At 53.2% G+C, this 13421-nt stretch overlaps 1 protein-coding gene across 6 annotated transcripts in view; it reads right to left on the minus strand.

The window, feature by feature from the left end:
* Nucleotides 1-13421, minus strand: part of CFAP44 (cilia and flagella associated protein 44) — a 79619-nt gene that overhangs the window by 22798 nt on the left and 43400 nt on the right. For all 6 annotated transcript variants that reach the window (XM_073308494.1, XM_073308495.1, XM_073308486.1 and 3 more), the window contains 4 exons: nt 10218-10273; nt 2218-2380; nt 1423-1553; nt 58-251 (listed from right to left, as the gene is read on the minus strand). In XM_073308494.1, coding sequence (XP_073164595.1) covers nt 58-251; nt 1423-1553; nt 2218-2380; nt 10218-10273 — 544 coding nt within the window. The remainder of the gene's footprint in view (nt 1-57; nt 252-1422; nt 1554-2217; nt 2381-10217; nt 10274-13421) is intronic.

A 13421-nucleotide genomic window follows, 5' to 3' on the forward strand; every position in this document is an offset into this window, starting at 1 on the left:
GGAAAGCACATTATGGTAAACAGAATAGCAGCATTTAGGCCTTTGCATATATCTTACTTGTCTCTTTCTGGCTTTCTCGCCTTTGCTCTGCTTCTTTTGCTAATTTGCTTGTTCTCCTTTTCCCTCTTTGACTTTGTTTTCTGGCTTTGTAGTACCTCTCGGAGATTGCCAGGAGCCTATATGTAGAGATTTGATGATTACTTCCTATAGCATGAACGACCACTGTGTCAAATTCCAATGTGTCCCGAAACCTAAGGAAACAAAATAGAGATAACATTCATTATTGTCTGATTTCTGCAGTAGCAGTCTATGAAGTATTTTCCTTCTAGCCCATATTGCTGTCCCCAAAAGGCTTAAACAATGTATTATACTAATTAAACATATTATACAATCATAGTATCTGCAAACATAAAACAACAGGTATCAGTGCTATGACAGAAGTACTGTCCACTGACATCATGAAATCTAGAAATGGAGCCACTCAAGAGTGGGCAGGGAGGAATAGCTCAGTGGTTTGAGCATTGGCCTGCTAAACTCAAGGCTGTGAGTTCAATCCTTGAGGGGGCCGTTTAGGGATCTGGGACAAAAGTGGGAGATTGGTCCTGCTTTGAGCAGGGGGTTGAACTAGATGACCTCCTGAGGTCCCTTCCAACCCTGATATTCTATGATTCTATGTCAACAATACCTCATCCACCAAAATGGTGTCTAAGGCATCTGACAGATCTAGTTGAACCAACATAGATAGTTGATCTGTGTCTAACACCAGAAAAATCACCTAACAGAGCAATCTCTATATCAAACTCAGGTCTAAAACCAGACTGGACAGGGTCAAGGAAATCTGAGGAGTCCAGGAATCAACAGAATTGCATCACTACAGCATTCTTCCCCACAAAAGGGAGATTCCCAATAGGGTTTTAATTGGTGAGATTCCTCACATCAGGAGATGGTTTATTGAGCAGTGGTCAAACAATCTGTTCTTAAGTAATGCTGGTACACTGCCCTCCTAAAAGGAGACAAAGACCATCTCTTCCATAGCAAGCTCAGTTTGTCCCCAGCTGCACTTCACCACACATGAAGGACATGGGTTCACTACACAGTTTATTCCTCAAAGTTCCACCAGCACTTCTAGAACCCCAGCAAATGTCACTGGCTTAAACTCAAACAGAGCTGTTCCCCCAAAACCTGGCTCTGATGCCATGGAGGTGGATAGCACAGTCCTGATTCAGTAATAACCTGATTTGCATATCAGTGCTTGCCTAACTTGTGTATGTTTCAGACCAAATGAGAATATAGTCACAAACAGGACATAGATACACTTTAGTTCTATGAAAAAGATGTTCCCTTCTTGTTCCTCAAGGCAGACAGAACTTAGTTAATGAAAGATCTCAAGGTGGAGGAGGGTGAAAGAAAGCTAGTCCTTACCGACTCTGCAATTTCTGTAGCCCAATGCGGTGCTTCTCCTGATCCCAGGCCAACTCTTTCTGCACTAGTTGGATTCTCTGTGCTGTCTGCCTATCCATCTCCTCACGGATTCTGTGGTCCATCTCGAATTCCTGCAGATAAATGGGAAACTGTGTCATAGCATGCTGAATGCTAGGCTATGACAGTAGCAGTGGTTAGGTTTAAGACATATTTTTGTTCAGACATAGGAGTTGATGTGTATCAACCCAACTGCTCACTCCAGCAGCTGTTCACCACAGTGGAGAGAACCACGTTCTTCCAAAACTCTTCTCTAATGTCACCCAGCACTAGGCTCCTGGCATATTAAAATATATACATACACACACACACACACACACACCCCTTCTTCCAATCCATCTGAAATTGAAAATCAATGAACTTCAATGCTTCTCCATAGCAGGCATCAAACACAGTGTGCAAGGGCAAACCAAGGCAAATCAGTACTTCCACCCCTTGCTAGCTTTACTACTTTCACTCACTTCAGAGTGGTTCTCTATCATATTTACATTCTCTTCACTGTAGCCTTTAAAGAGTGACTGGAGTCTATCGGTCTTACAGGTACTTCTGAGGCACTAACTTCTGCAGCACACTCAGAAATGCCTGTACCATGGGGAAGCAGTTTACTTAAGGAGCTGGAGTGGGAAGAGTGGGAAGATGGGTTGGTCATATTTTGATTCTAACACACTGGACACAGCTCATTTTAAAGTGGCAGCCTAATCCAGAGATAAAGGACCTATACACCAATCTGATGTGTACCTCTCTGTGTAGCTGCATGTGCTTTGGCAGCTCCATGTTCCTTTGAAGCAGATGATGAAACTCATGCCTAAGGATGATCAGCTCTTGCCTCTTTTTGTTTTTTTTGTCCTCTGCTGCCTTCATTATCTGGTCATATTCCTTTTTTTGCTTGGCATTCTCAATACTGGAAATGCATGAAAAAGGAAGCAGCATTATCTGGATGATGAGGAGGGGAAGAGAGAGAGGAGACACCATAGTGTAGCCTTCTAGCCAGGAACAAACATAGATCATAATTCCGCCCTCATTGATACTCATGCAGCTCCCCTGGAATCAATGAGGCTAAAGAAAAGTAGAATGAAATATTAGACTGTAAGCTTTTGGGTGAAAGGATTATCATTTATTATATGTTTGTACAGTGCCTAGCACCAGGGATCCCTCTGGTTTAGTAGGCCTCTGTCAGGGTTCCTTCCCCACTCTGAACTCTAGGGTACAGATGTGGGGACCCGCATAAAAGACCCCCTAAGCTTATTCTTACCAGCTTAGGTTAAAAACTTCCCCAAGGTACAAACTTTGCCTTGTCCTTGAACAGTATGCTGCCACCACCAAGCGTTTTAAACAAAGAACAGGGAAAGAGACCACTTGGAGACGTCTTCCCCCCAAAATATCCCCCCAAGCCCTACACCCCATTTCCTGGGGAAGGCTTGAGAATAATATCCTAACCAATTTGTTACAAAGTCATCAAAGACCCAAACTTCTGGATATTGGAACAATGGAATAATCAGTCAGGTTCTTAAAAGAAGGATTTTATTTAAAAAAAAGAAAGGTAAAAATCATCTCTGTGAAATCAGGATGGCAAATACTTTACAGGGTATTCAGATTCAAAACACAGAGGATTCCCCTCTGGGCAAAATCTTAAAGTTACAGAAAACAGGAATAAACCTCCCTCTTAACACAGGGAAAATTCACATAAAACAAAAGAGAAACTGATCCACCTTGCCTGGTTTACCTATACTGGTTGCAATATTGCAGACTTGGATTACGATGGGTTGGAGAAGACGGATCTCTGTCTGGCCTCTCTCAGTCCCAAGAGAGAACAACCATGTAAACAAAGAACACAAACAAAAGCCTTCCTCCTCCCCAAGATTTGAAAGTATCTTGTCCCCTTATTGGTCCTCTGGGTCAGGTGCCAGCCAGGTTAGCTGAGCTTCTTAACCCTTTACAGGTAACAGGATGTTGCCTCTGGCCAGGAGGGATTTTATAGCACTGTATACGGAAAGGTGGTTACCCTTCCCTTTATATTTATGACAGCCCCTATGTACTATCAGAACATATTGTGACAGGGTCGGGCCAGATGGCTATAGGAGAGTAATTTTTTTTTGAAGCAAAAGATTTGCATAACACACTTACAAAGTAAAAACAGCAGCATATGCAATGTGTAACACAGCAACCAATCACAATTGTTTTCTCATTAGCTTCAGGGGAGGGAAGTGTTCAAGCTTGCCTGGGCCCAGAGCTGGGGGCTTCCTCAACTCTCGTGGTCTTCCACCCTTCCGAGTTACCTGGTGGCCCAGAGCGAGGGGGCTTCATCGACTCTCGTGGTCTTCCACCCCTTCGAGTTACCTGGCGCCACGCCCGAGTGTCACCAACAATTCCCTCCTCTGAAAGCACCCAACAAGAGGGGCAGGCTGTGGGGTGGACAATCCGGGGGGGAAATAGGGGAGGCACGTGCACCCACGTGTGAAAGGACCCCTCTAAGGTGGTGGTGTCCGCAGCATCAATGGCTGGGGCTGGGGTCCCTTACTCTCTCCCCCAGTCAAAGGGTCAGACAAAGGGACCCGGATGGGGACACTGAGCAGAGAACCTTGGACAGTGCCCACCGCTCCTCAAAAGCATCAAGGGAGTCGGTGGACACCGCCCAGAGGAACTCCGCCCGGATACGTGAACGGACCGAGGATCGGAAAACAGCCCCACAGTCAGAGGAAACTCCATCGGCCAACCTCCTCTCTCTGGTTTTATAGATGACCGTTTTAGCCAGGGCCAGGAGGAGGTTAACTAGGAGATCCCGCGACTTTGTGAGGCCATGGATGGGGAGTGCATAAATAAAAAGGTGAGGGGAAAAATGCAACCAAAAACATAATAGGAGATTTGTGAGGAGCTAGAACAGGGGCTGCAGCCTGGCGCACTCCAAATATACGTGCGCCAGGGTTTCCCTCACACCACAAAAGGGACAAGTATCTGGGACGAGGGTGAACCGCGCCAAGTATGTGCCCATGCTCACAGCTCCGTGAAGGAGCCGCCAACTGATGTCCCCGACGGGCCTCGGAACCAAGGTGGAATATAGGCTGGCCCACCGGGGCTGCTCACCCTCCAAAGGTGGCAGAAGGTCTCGCCACTTTGTGTTGGGGCAGGACACTAGGGTGAGGACGTGAAGGGTGTGGAGCACGAGCATGTATAGATGTTTCCTTGGCGCGGTTTGGAAGCGTACCGGCTGCAGTTCATGCAGCCAGCTTGCAGTGAAGGGGTGAGGGGGTCGATTGGGTCTGTGGGGCAGGGGTCCAATTAAAAGGTCCAGTGGGCCTGGGGTAGAGGGTGGGCGGGGCGTGCCCTCGAGCCGGACCCGGTTGAGGTAAGCTCGAGCAGCAGGCGGCAAAGTGGCCTTCACCTCCTGAAGTACGCGCCGGGAGGTGCGAGGTCTGGAGAGCCCCATGTGCCGGGCGAGCGCCAGGGGATCCAGCTAGTCTCCCCGGTCATACTCCAGGAGGTCTCTGACCCTTGTGACTTCTGCCAGGATCAAGCTCTGGCACACCGAGCCGGACTCCGCCACCTGCACACGGAGCTGGGGGTTGTGTAGCAGGGGCTCCGCGAGGAGATCTACCCCCTCGGTGGCCACCACAGACCTGGTCGTTAAAAACAGTTTCCAAGTCTGGAGGGGGTCCTGGTAGAAGACCGGCAGCCCCGAGAGGTCTCGCGGAAGACCTCCCAGATGGAGATAAAAGAGCTGCCGGTCATATCGGAGCCCTTGGATGCGGCGCAGGATGGCGTGCACCAGTGTGCTCCATACCGAACTGCCTGCACCATAGAGGAGCCTCTGTAGGGCCTGGAGGTGGAAGACACGGACCCGAGTGTGTAGACACTTCAGGCCCTGTCCTCCTTCCTTCAGGGGTATATGAACCACCTCTACAGGGGTCCAGTGCGTTCCTGACCAAAAGAACCCCAGAATCGATGTCCGGAGGTTGGTCAGGAAACCCGAGGCTGGGACCAGGGGGTTGAGCCGGTACCAGAGCATGGACAGGACTAGTTGATTAAGCACCAGTGCTCTCCCTCGGAGGGAGAGACATCGGAGTAGTCCCGTCCATTTCCGGAGCCGCTCTATCACCCCGCCCTCTAAATTTTCCCAGTTTTCCGGCAGAGAGGGATGCGTGGCAGAAAGGTAAACGCCAAGGTAGAGCAGCGGACCAGCGCTCCACTGGATGGTCTGAAGCGCGGGTAGGAGGGAGCTCGCCTGCTGCCAGTCTCCTACTGCCAAGCCAGAGCTCTTGACCCAGTTGACCTGTACGGAGGAGGCTGCCGAATAGATGGCCTGGCAAGCCTCCACCCGTGCCAAGTCGCCGGGGTCCTGGATCACGAGGAGCACTTCATCAGCGTACGCCAACAGGACCAGCTGCAGCTCCGGCTCCTGCAGGACCAACCCTGTCAACTTCCTGCGGAGGAGACAGAGGAAGGGTTTGATCGCCAGAGTGTACAGTTGGCCCGAGAGGGGGCACCCCTGCTGTACTCCTCGCCCGAAGCTGACCGGTTCGGTCAGGGTCCAGTTGAGCTTAACCAGACACTCTGCGGAAGTGTACAGCACCCGGAGAAAACCCACAAACTGGGGTCCAAAGCCAAATGCCTGCAGAGTGCTCAGGAGGTACCCGTGGTCCACCCTATCGAACGCCTTCTCCTGATCCAGGGACAGGAGGGTGAACGACAGACCGTCTCTACGCCCGAGTTCCAAAAGGTCCCGAACCATAAATAGGTTATCAAAGATACTGCAGTCTGGGACAGTGTAGGTCTGGTCTGGGTGGATCACGTCCGCCAGCACAGTCCGTAGCCGCAGCGAGATTGCTTTCGCTACAATTTTGTAGTCCGTGCTGAGAAGCGAGACGGGATGCCAATTTCATAAATCACGGTGGTCCCCCTTCTTTGGCAAGAAGGCGAGCACAGCTCGCCTGCACGAAAGAGGGAGGACCCCGCTCTGCAGAGACTCAGCCCAGACGGTGACTAGGTCTGGGCTGAGGACGTCCCAAAACACACGGTAGAACTCCATGGTCAGCCCGTCCATGCCTGGAGACTTATTAGTGGGCATACGACGGAGGGCTTCCGAGAACTCAGCCAGAGTGAGAGGCAATTCTAGCCAATCTCGGTTGCTCGTGCTGACCATAGGGAGCTCCTCCCAAAGCACTCTGCAAGCGCTAGGGTCGGTCGGATCCAGGGATCCGTGAGGGGGGTGCCATCTTCTGCCAGGAGGCAGGTGACGTATTTCTTAGCCCCCCTCATTTTCTCCAGGGCATAGAAGAAGCGGGAGCCACGATCCATCTCCCAAAGGAGGCGGATGCGGGATCGAACAAAGGCGCCCCGGGACCGATGGTCCTCGAGGGCCCAGAGCTCCTCCCGCTTCTCCTGGCACGCTCCGCAAGAGGAGCGGGTCTTCGGGGCTGGCGGCCAAACGCCTCTCCAGCTCTAAGACCTCCCATTCCAACTGCTCTATCGCCACATTTCTCTGTCGGCTGGTGCCCCGGGTGTAGTCGCGGCAGAAAAGCTGGGCGCGCACCTTCCCCAGGTCCCTCCATCGCCGCGCCGAGGGAAAGGCACGCCGCTGCCCTCGCCACGCCAGCCAGAATTCCCGGAAGGATGTCACGAAGCCTTCATCCTCCAACAGGCTGTTGTTAAAATGCCAATTGGCTGGTCCCGGCCTCTCCGCACAGAGGGAGGCTGTCATGGTGGCTAGGTGATGGTCAGAAAATGGGGCTAGCCGAATGCTGGAGGAGTGGGCTCATGAGAGACGGAAGCGTGATAAATAAATGCGGTCCAACCGGGAGTGGCTTGACTGATGGGCTTCCACGCGGACAATGGTGAACGTGGAAGTGTCATCCGGGTGGTGGTCACGCCGGATGTCCACTAGGGAGTGATGTTCAACGGTGTCCACGGCGGCCGGGCTCTGCTCAGTCCCCGAGTGGTCTCGCTCCTTGAGGGTGGTATTAAAATCCCCTCCCAGGACCAGGCACTCGTGAGAATCTAAGGTGCCGAGGAAGGCGGACGCCTGCTCATAAAATTGCAGCCGCTCCGGGCCCGATGTCGGGGCATAGATGTTAATGAGGTTAACCACGAGCCACTCTATATGGACCCAGAGATGCAGCAGGCGACCCAGCACCGCCTCGGCAACCCCTAGCACCTCGGGCCATAGGTCGGGGGAGAACAGGGTCGCCACTCCAGCCTGCCGAATCGTGGAATGGCTAAAGTAGACCCTGTCCCCCCACTCCAGCCACCAACTGTCTTCGGCGGTCAGATCCGTATGGGTCTCCTGCAAGAAAATCACAGAGTACCCTCCCTCCCGAAGGAAGGAGAGCACCTGGGACCTGCGGAGAGCCATCCTACAACCCCGGGTGTTCAACGTTGCGATGGTGAGAGGTGTCATGGGGGGGGCCGGGGTGGGATCCTCACTGGCAGGGACGCTCGCATCCCCCAGCGGGCCGCGCAACAGTCCTTGACCCATCCCGTAGGTGAGTAATTGGTCACGGAAGACGCGGACCCGCCAGTAGGCCGCGGCATCCTGCTTCCCCAACCCTTTACCTTCCCCCATGAGGGCCCTTATGGCCCGGAGGATTTGAAAAAAATCCCCCCATCGCTGGAGAGCAAGCTGTACCTTGTTGCAGGAGCCACGGACATCCTCTAAAAACTTCCACAGCTCTCCTCGCAGCTCATGGGGGGGTGGGGTTACGGTTTCCCGGTTGTTCCCTGGTGGGGCCCTTGGTGCAGCCCCGTGGTCCACTAAAACGGACAAGCAGGGTGCGGATCCCCGACAGGGTGCCTGATGGGCTGGAGCTTCTAGGCCCGCCTCAAGCTCTGGGGCGATAGGGGGCGGTGGAGGGAAGATAGCAGCTCCTAATGGGCCGGGGCAGGAGAACACAAAGGCCGCTCCCTGGGGGTCATCAGTTGAGAAAGGGAAGGAGACAGCCCCGGTGGCGGCAATAACATTGCAGGAGGTAAATTGGATAGGGGTAGGGGTAGGGGCAGTGGCAGAGGCGAGGTTCTGGGTTTCGGGAGGCAAGCAGCTGGATGGTGGTGCCTCCCGATCAGACTCGAAGGTTAAGGGGGTGGGGAGGGAGCTCTCAGTGATACCGGGCGCGGGCTCTATGGTGGATTTAGCGGCCACAGCATCAGGAGGTGGATTATCTTCTGTTGGGCCCCCGCCCGGGAAGGAAATCGATTGCTCCGCACCAACAGGGGGTGCCCCTGGCGACGCGTGTCCCGGCCGCGTGGTGCCGGCTGTCACCTGAGCAGGCTCGGTGGTCGTCAGCGGGGTGCCATCAGTGGCCGGGTCGATGGAGGAGTCCAGGGGCTCCTCGGAGGTGGGAGCAGAAGCAGCAGTTAGGGGGAGGGAGCATGGGGAAGAGAGGGGTGGAGTGAGGTCGCCCAAATCGAGGTTTGCTGGCAAAAGGTCATCCTCCCCCTGGGCGACCGGGGTCAGATCTAGGGCCTCGATCTCCTCGAACATGGAGGAGAGGATACTTTCCGTCGCCTCGGGGTTCTCCCCGCTGGCACCCGCCACAACGGTTGCCTCGGGGTTCACGGGGGCTTCGGGTAGTGTCTGGACAGAAGGGGCTTCCTCGAGGGTCTCAGAGGGGAGACACTACCTTCCGGTGCTACCACGTCTTTCCCGGCTGACACCGGTGGATGGGACGCACTCGTGGGCAAAGTGGAAGGTTCGGCATCGGTGCCCCCCTTCCTGGTCTTCCGGGGGGCCTCCGCCTCGGGTAGCTGAGGCGGAGCTCGAGCCTTGGGCCCAGCCCTCCATGGCATCATCTGGGGGCTGGTTAGCAGGGGTCTTGTCAGGGGGTAAAGGCAATGGCTCAGGGACTTTTGGGGGGGACGGTGGGGGGACATAAGGGAGGGAGGATTTTCCCTGGGGCAGGCTCTCTCCCATGCCTGGTGGTATCTCTGCCACACCCTCCTCCATAGGCCCCGCCAGATTGTCAAAAGCGAGGGCGGGGCTCTCCCGCTCGTCTGGGCATTGTAGGGGAGGTGCCCCTTGGGCCTGAGCGCGAGAAGTAGTGGTCCGAAGAGGAGGGGGGGCAGGTTCAGGTATCGGACGGCGAGGGGCGTCAGCAATGACGGGGCCAATGTCCTGCCGGGTCTCGGGGATCCCAGATGCCCCTCCTTGCCGGGCTAAGGGGCAGTCCCTCCGGACATGGCCTGATGCCTGGCAGAGGTAGCACCGGGCTTCCCCCATGGAGAAATACACCCGGTAATGGGCCCCCTGGTGCGGGACGAGGAAGGACCCCTCGAGCGCCTCTCCAACACGCGCCGCCGACGGCAGTAGAAGCTGCACTTGCCAGCGAAAGGAAAAGATGTGACTGAGGGTGGGGTCCTTGCAACCTAACGGGAGAGGGCTGATGACAGAAACAGGTTTCCCCAGGGTGGAAAGGGCGGGTAACAGGCCAGCATTGGGGAGAAAAGGAGGGACAGAGGTCAGGACCAGGCGGACGCCCAGGGCCAAGACCCACCAAGGTAGAGCAGGAACTTTGTCACAATATATGTTAAATAATGATGTCAGAACATCATGCTACAAAAACAGGTGGATGAGATGGATGTCTGCATAAAGGCTGCACAGGCATCGAAGGCTCCGTGTGTCTTGAGACAATGGCCCAACTTTGGAGTGAGCTACTGCCTTCTCTAAAAAGGCAAAACAGCTGGGCCACATGACCTGGAGGCAGAGCTACCAGCAAGCGCAGCCTTTCTCACTTTCATCAAGCATGCCTTACCTGTAGGCACTAGGATCCTCAATATCTTCTGCAGTTTTCTCCTTTTCAAGATCTCCCTGTGAAGCAAAAATATAATCTTTGTGTAAACAAAGAATGACACTCAATGGCTCATGAGGCTGTTCCATAAATTAAGGAAGAACCCCACACTGCTGCTCACAAATCAAGTGATGTTTGTAAAGCCAGATGAAACCTTCATGATGAATGACACTACAGGGTCACTAAATATCAGGTTCTAATGGTTCCTAGGCAAAAAGGGGCGACTGCAATACTTACCAATGAACATATGAGGCCAAACTGATCCATGATGTAACTCAATTAACTTCAGTGGATTTGAGTTTGGCCCACAATGAATCCCATTTATGTCTAAAGGTAGCTACAAAATTTGAAAACTCTTCCATGTGACTAAAACTAGAATAGACACTCCCTGAAGAGTTACTTTGATAAGAAATAGCACTTTTAAGATGGACATAAAGCAATGCTGTCAACCTAGACTATGGAAATGATGTTGCACCTAATTCTGTTACTAAGTGCAGCTGCTAACATCATGTCCCAGGAGCAGATTATGATTGCAAGAGCATCCCCTAGTCAGCGCTTGAGGGATAACTCAGTGGTTTGAGCATTGGCCTGCTAAACCCAGGGTTGTGAGTTCAATCCTTGAGGGGGCCATTTAGGGATCTGGGGCAAAAATTGGGGAATGGTCCTGCTGCAAGCAGGGGGTTGGACTAGATGACCTCCTGAGGTCCCTTCCAACCCTAACCTTCTATGATTCTATGTTGTCAAGGTTCCTCCCCACTCTGAACTCTAGAGTACAGATGTGGGGACCTGCATGAAAACCTCCTAAGCTTACTTTCACCAGCTTAAGTTAAAACTTCCCCAAGGTACAAATTAATTTTATCCTTTGACCCTGGATCTCCACTGCCACCACCAAACTCTAACTGGGTTTACTGGGAAACGTAGTTGGACACGTCTTCCCCCCCAAAATCCTCCCAACCCTTGCACCCCACTTCCTGGGGAAGGTTTGGTAAAAATCCTCACCAATTTGTACAGGTGACCACAGACCCAAACCTTGGATCTGAGAACAATGAAAAAGCATTCAGTTTTCTTACAAGAAGACTTTTAATAGAAGTAAAGAAATCACCTCTGTAAAATCAGGATGGTAGATACCTTACAGGGTAATTAGATTCAAAACATAGAGAATCCCTCTAGGCAAAACCTTAAGTTACAAAAAAAGACACACAGACAGGAATAGTCATTCTATTCAGCACAGTTCTTTTCTCAGCCATTTAAAGAAATCATAATTAACACATACCTAGCTAGATTACTTACTAAAGTTCTAAGACTCCATTCCTGGTCTATCCCCAGCAAAAGCAGCATACAAACAGACACAGACCCTTTGTTTCTCTCCCTCCTCCCAGCTTTTGAAAGTATCTTGTCTCCTCATTGGTCATTTTGGTCAGGTGCCAGCGAGGTTACTTTTAGCTTCTTAACCCTTTACAGGTGAGAGGATTTTTCCTCTGGCCAGGAGGGATTTTAAAGGGGTTTACCCTTCCCTTTATATTTATGACAGATGTTATAAAGATCATTAGAGCCCTGCAAATCCACGGGTATCCACTTTATATCCGTGGACCATTTCTGCGGATAGCAGCATGGATGCAGATACAAATTTTGTATCCGTGCAAGGCTCTGACGGTAAGAGCCAGGCGGGCAGCTGTGAGGAACCACGAAACGGATCCTCCACCTGCCCTGGGTGGGGGGTCCTGGGGAACAGGGACACTGGATGGGGGGCTGCTCAGGCCCCCCCACCCAGGGAAGGTGGAGGTTCCGCCATGGCTCCCCACAGCTGCCTGCCTGGCTCTCACTGTGGCTAGGCTGCGGCTCCCAGCCGCAACCCCCTCCCAGCTGGAGCCAGGTTGGGGAGAGCCGCGTTGGCAGCTGTGGGGAGCCTGGGTCTCTCCACCTGCCCTGGGCAGAGGGACTGGGGGGCAGGGACACTGGGCGGGGGGAACTGGGGAGCAGGGGCACTAAGTGGGGAGGCTGGAACATTTGGCTTGGGGGCTGGAGGGCAGGGACATGGGCCAGGGTTTGCTTGGGTTCCCCGCCCAGGGCAGGTGGAGGGTCTGCTGCAGCTCTGCACAGCTGCCCACCCAGCTCTTATCATGGCCGGGCTGCCGCCTTGCCCAGAGCCAGGTCGGGGAGAGCTGCGCTGGCATCTGTGGGGAGCCTGGGTCCCTCCATCTGCCCTGGGTAGGGTACTGGGACACTGGGTGGGGGGCTGCTCAGGCCCTCCCACCCAGGGCATGGTCCGCCATGGCTCCCCACAGCTGCTAACATGGCTCTCCCCAATCTGGTTCCAGCTGGGCAGGGGACAGCTCAGAGCCAGGGCATGGCCACGGTAAGAGCTGGGCGGGCAGCTGTGGGGAGCCGCAACAGATCCCCTACCTGCCCTGGGTGGGGGGCCCAAGCAGCCCCCAGGCAGCTCCACAGGCCTCCTCCCTTCCCCCAGCCAGGCCAGCGTAGAGCCCAGCCAGGGAGCTGTGGGGAGCCGCGGCGGACCCTCCACCTGCCTGCGGTTCAGGGGTATGGGGGGCTGAGAGCAGCTCCCGGTTGTGTCCCTGCCCCCCAGGCTCCTCACCCGGCCAAGGGCAGGTGGAGAGTTCACAACTCTTTGGGCTTCCCACAGCTGCCCATGTGGCTCTCCTGACTGGGCTCCAGCAGGGGGGATGCCTCGGAGCCTCAGCCTGGCCCCGAGTGTAGAGCCCTGCAAATCTGCAGATATCTGCGGCTATCCGCACGTGCGGATGTGGATATCCGCAGATAATTTTTGCGGATAGCAGATCGAATGCAGATACACATTTGTGTACCCGCACAGGGCTCTAGAGATCATCAGATTTTTACAAACATATTTTAAAGTTCAATCTACTCAAAAAATGATTCTGTCGAGATAGCACTTTTTTACTGAGCAGACCTCCCTTTCTTTTGAAGTCAGATCTGGTTACTTCAGCGACTCATTAAGCTTTTATTAATTCCTTCTTTACTCACAAATTGAGCAACTATGGTACAGAAGCCACTAATAAAAAATAAATATAGGGTCTTTATGATGCCATATTTTAAGTCTCTATTCAGAGTAGAACTGCACTTTAATAAAAAGAAGCACAGAATAGAGAGAAAATCTGTCAAGTCTTTGTTGTTCTCAACACACAAACA

The sequence above is a fragment of the Lepidochelys kempii genome, chromosome 1, assembly GCF_965140265.1.
Source record: "Lepidochelys kempii isolate rLepKem1 chromosome 1, rLepKem1.hap2, whole genome shotgun sequence".
NCBI lineage: Eukaryota > Metazoa > Chordata > Testudines > Cheloniidae > Lepidochelys > Lepidochelys kempii.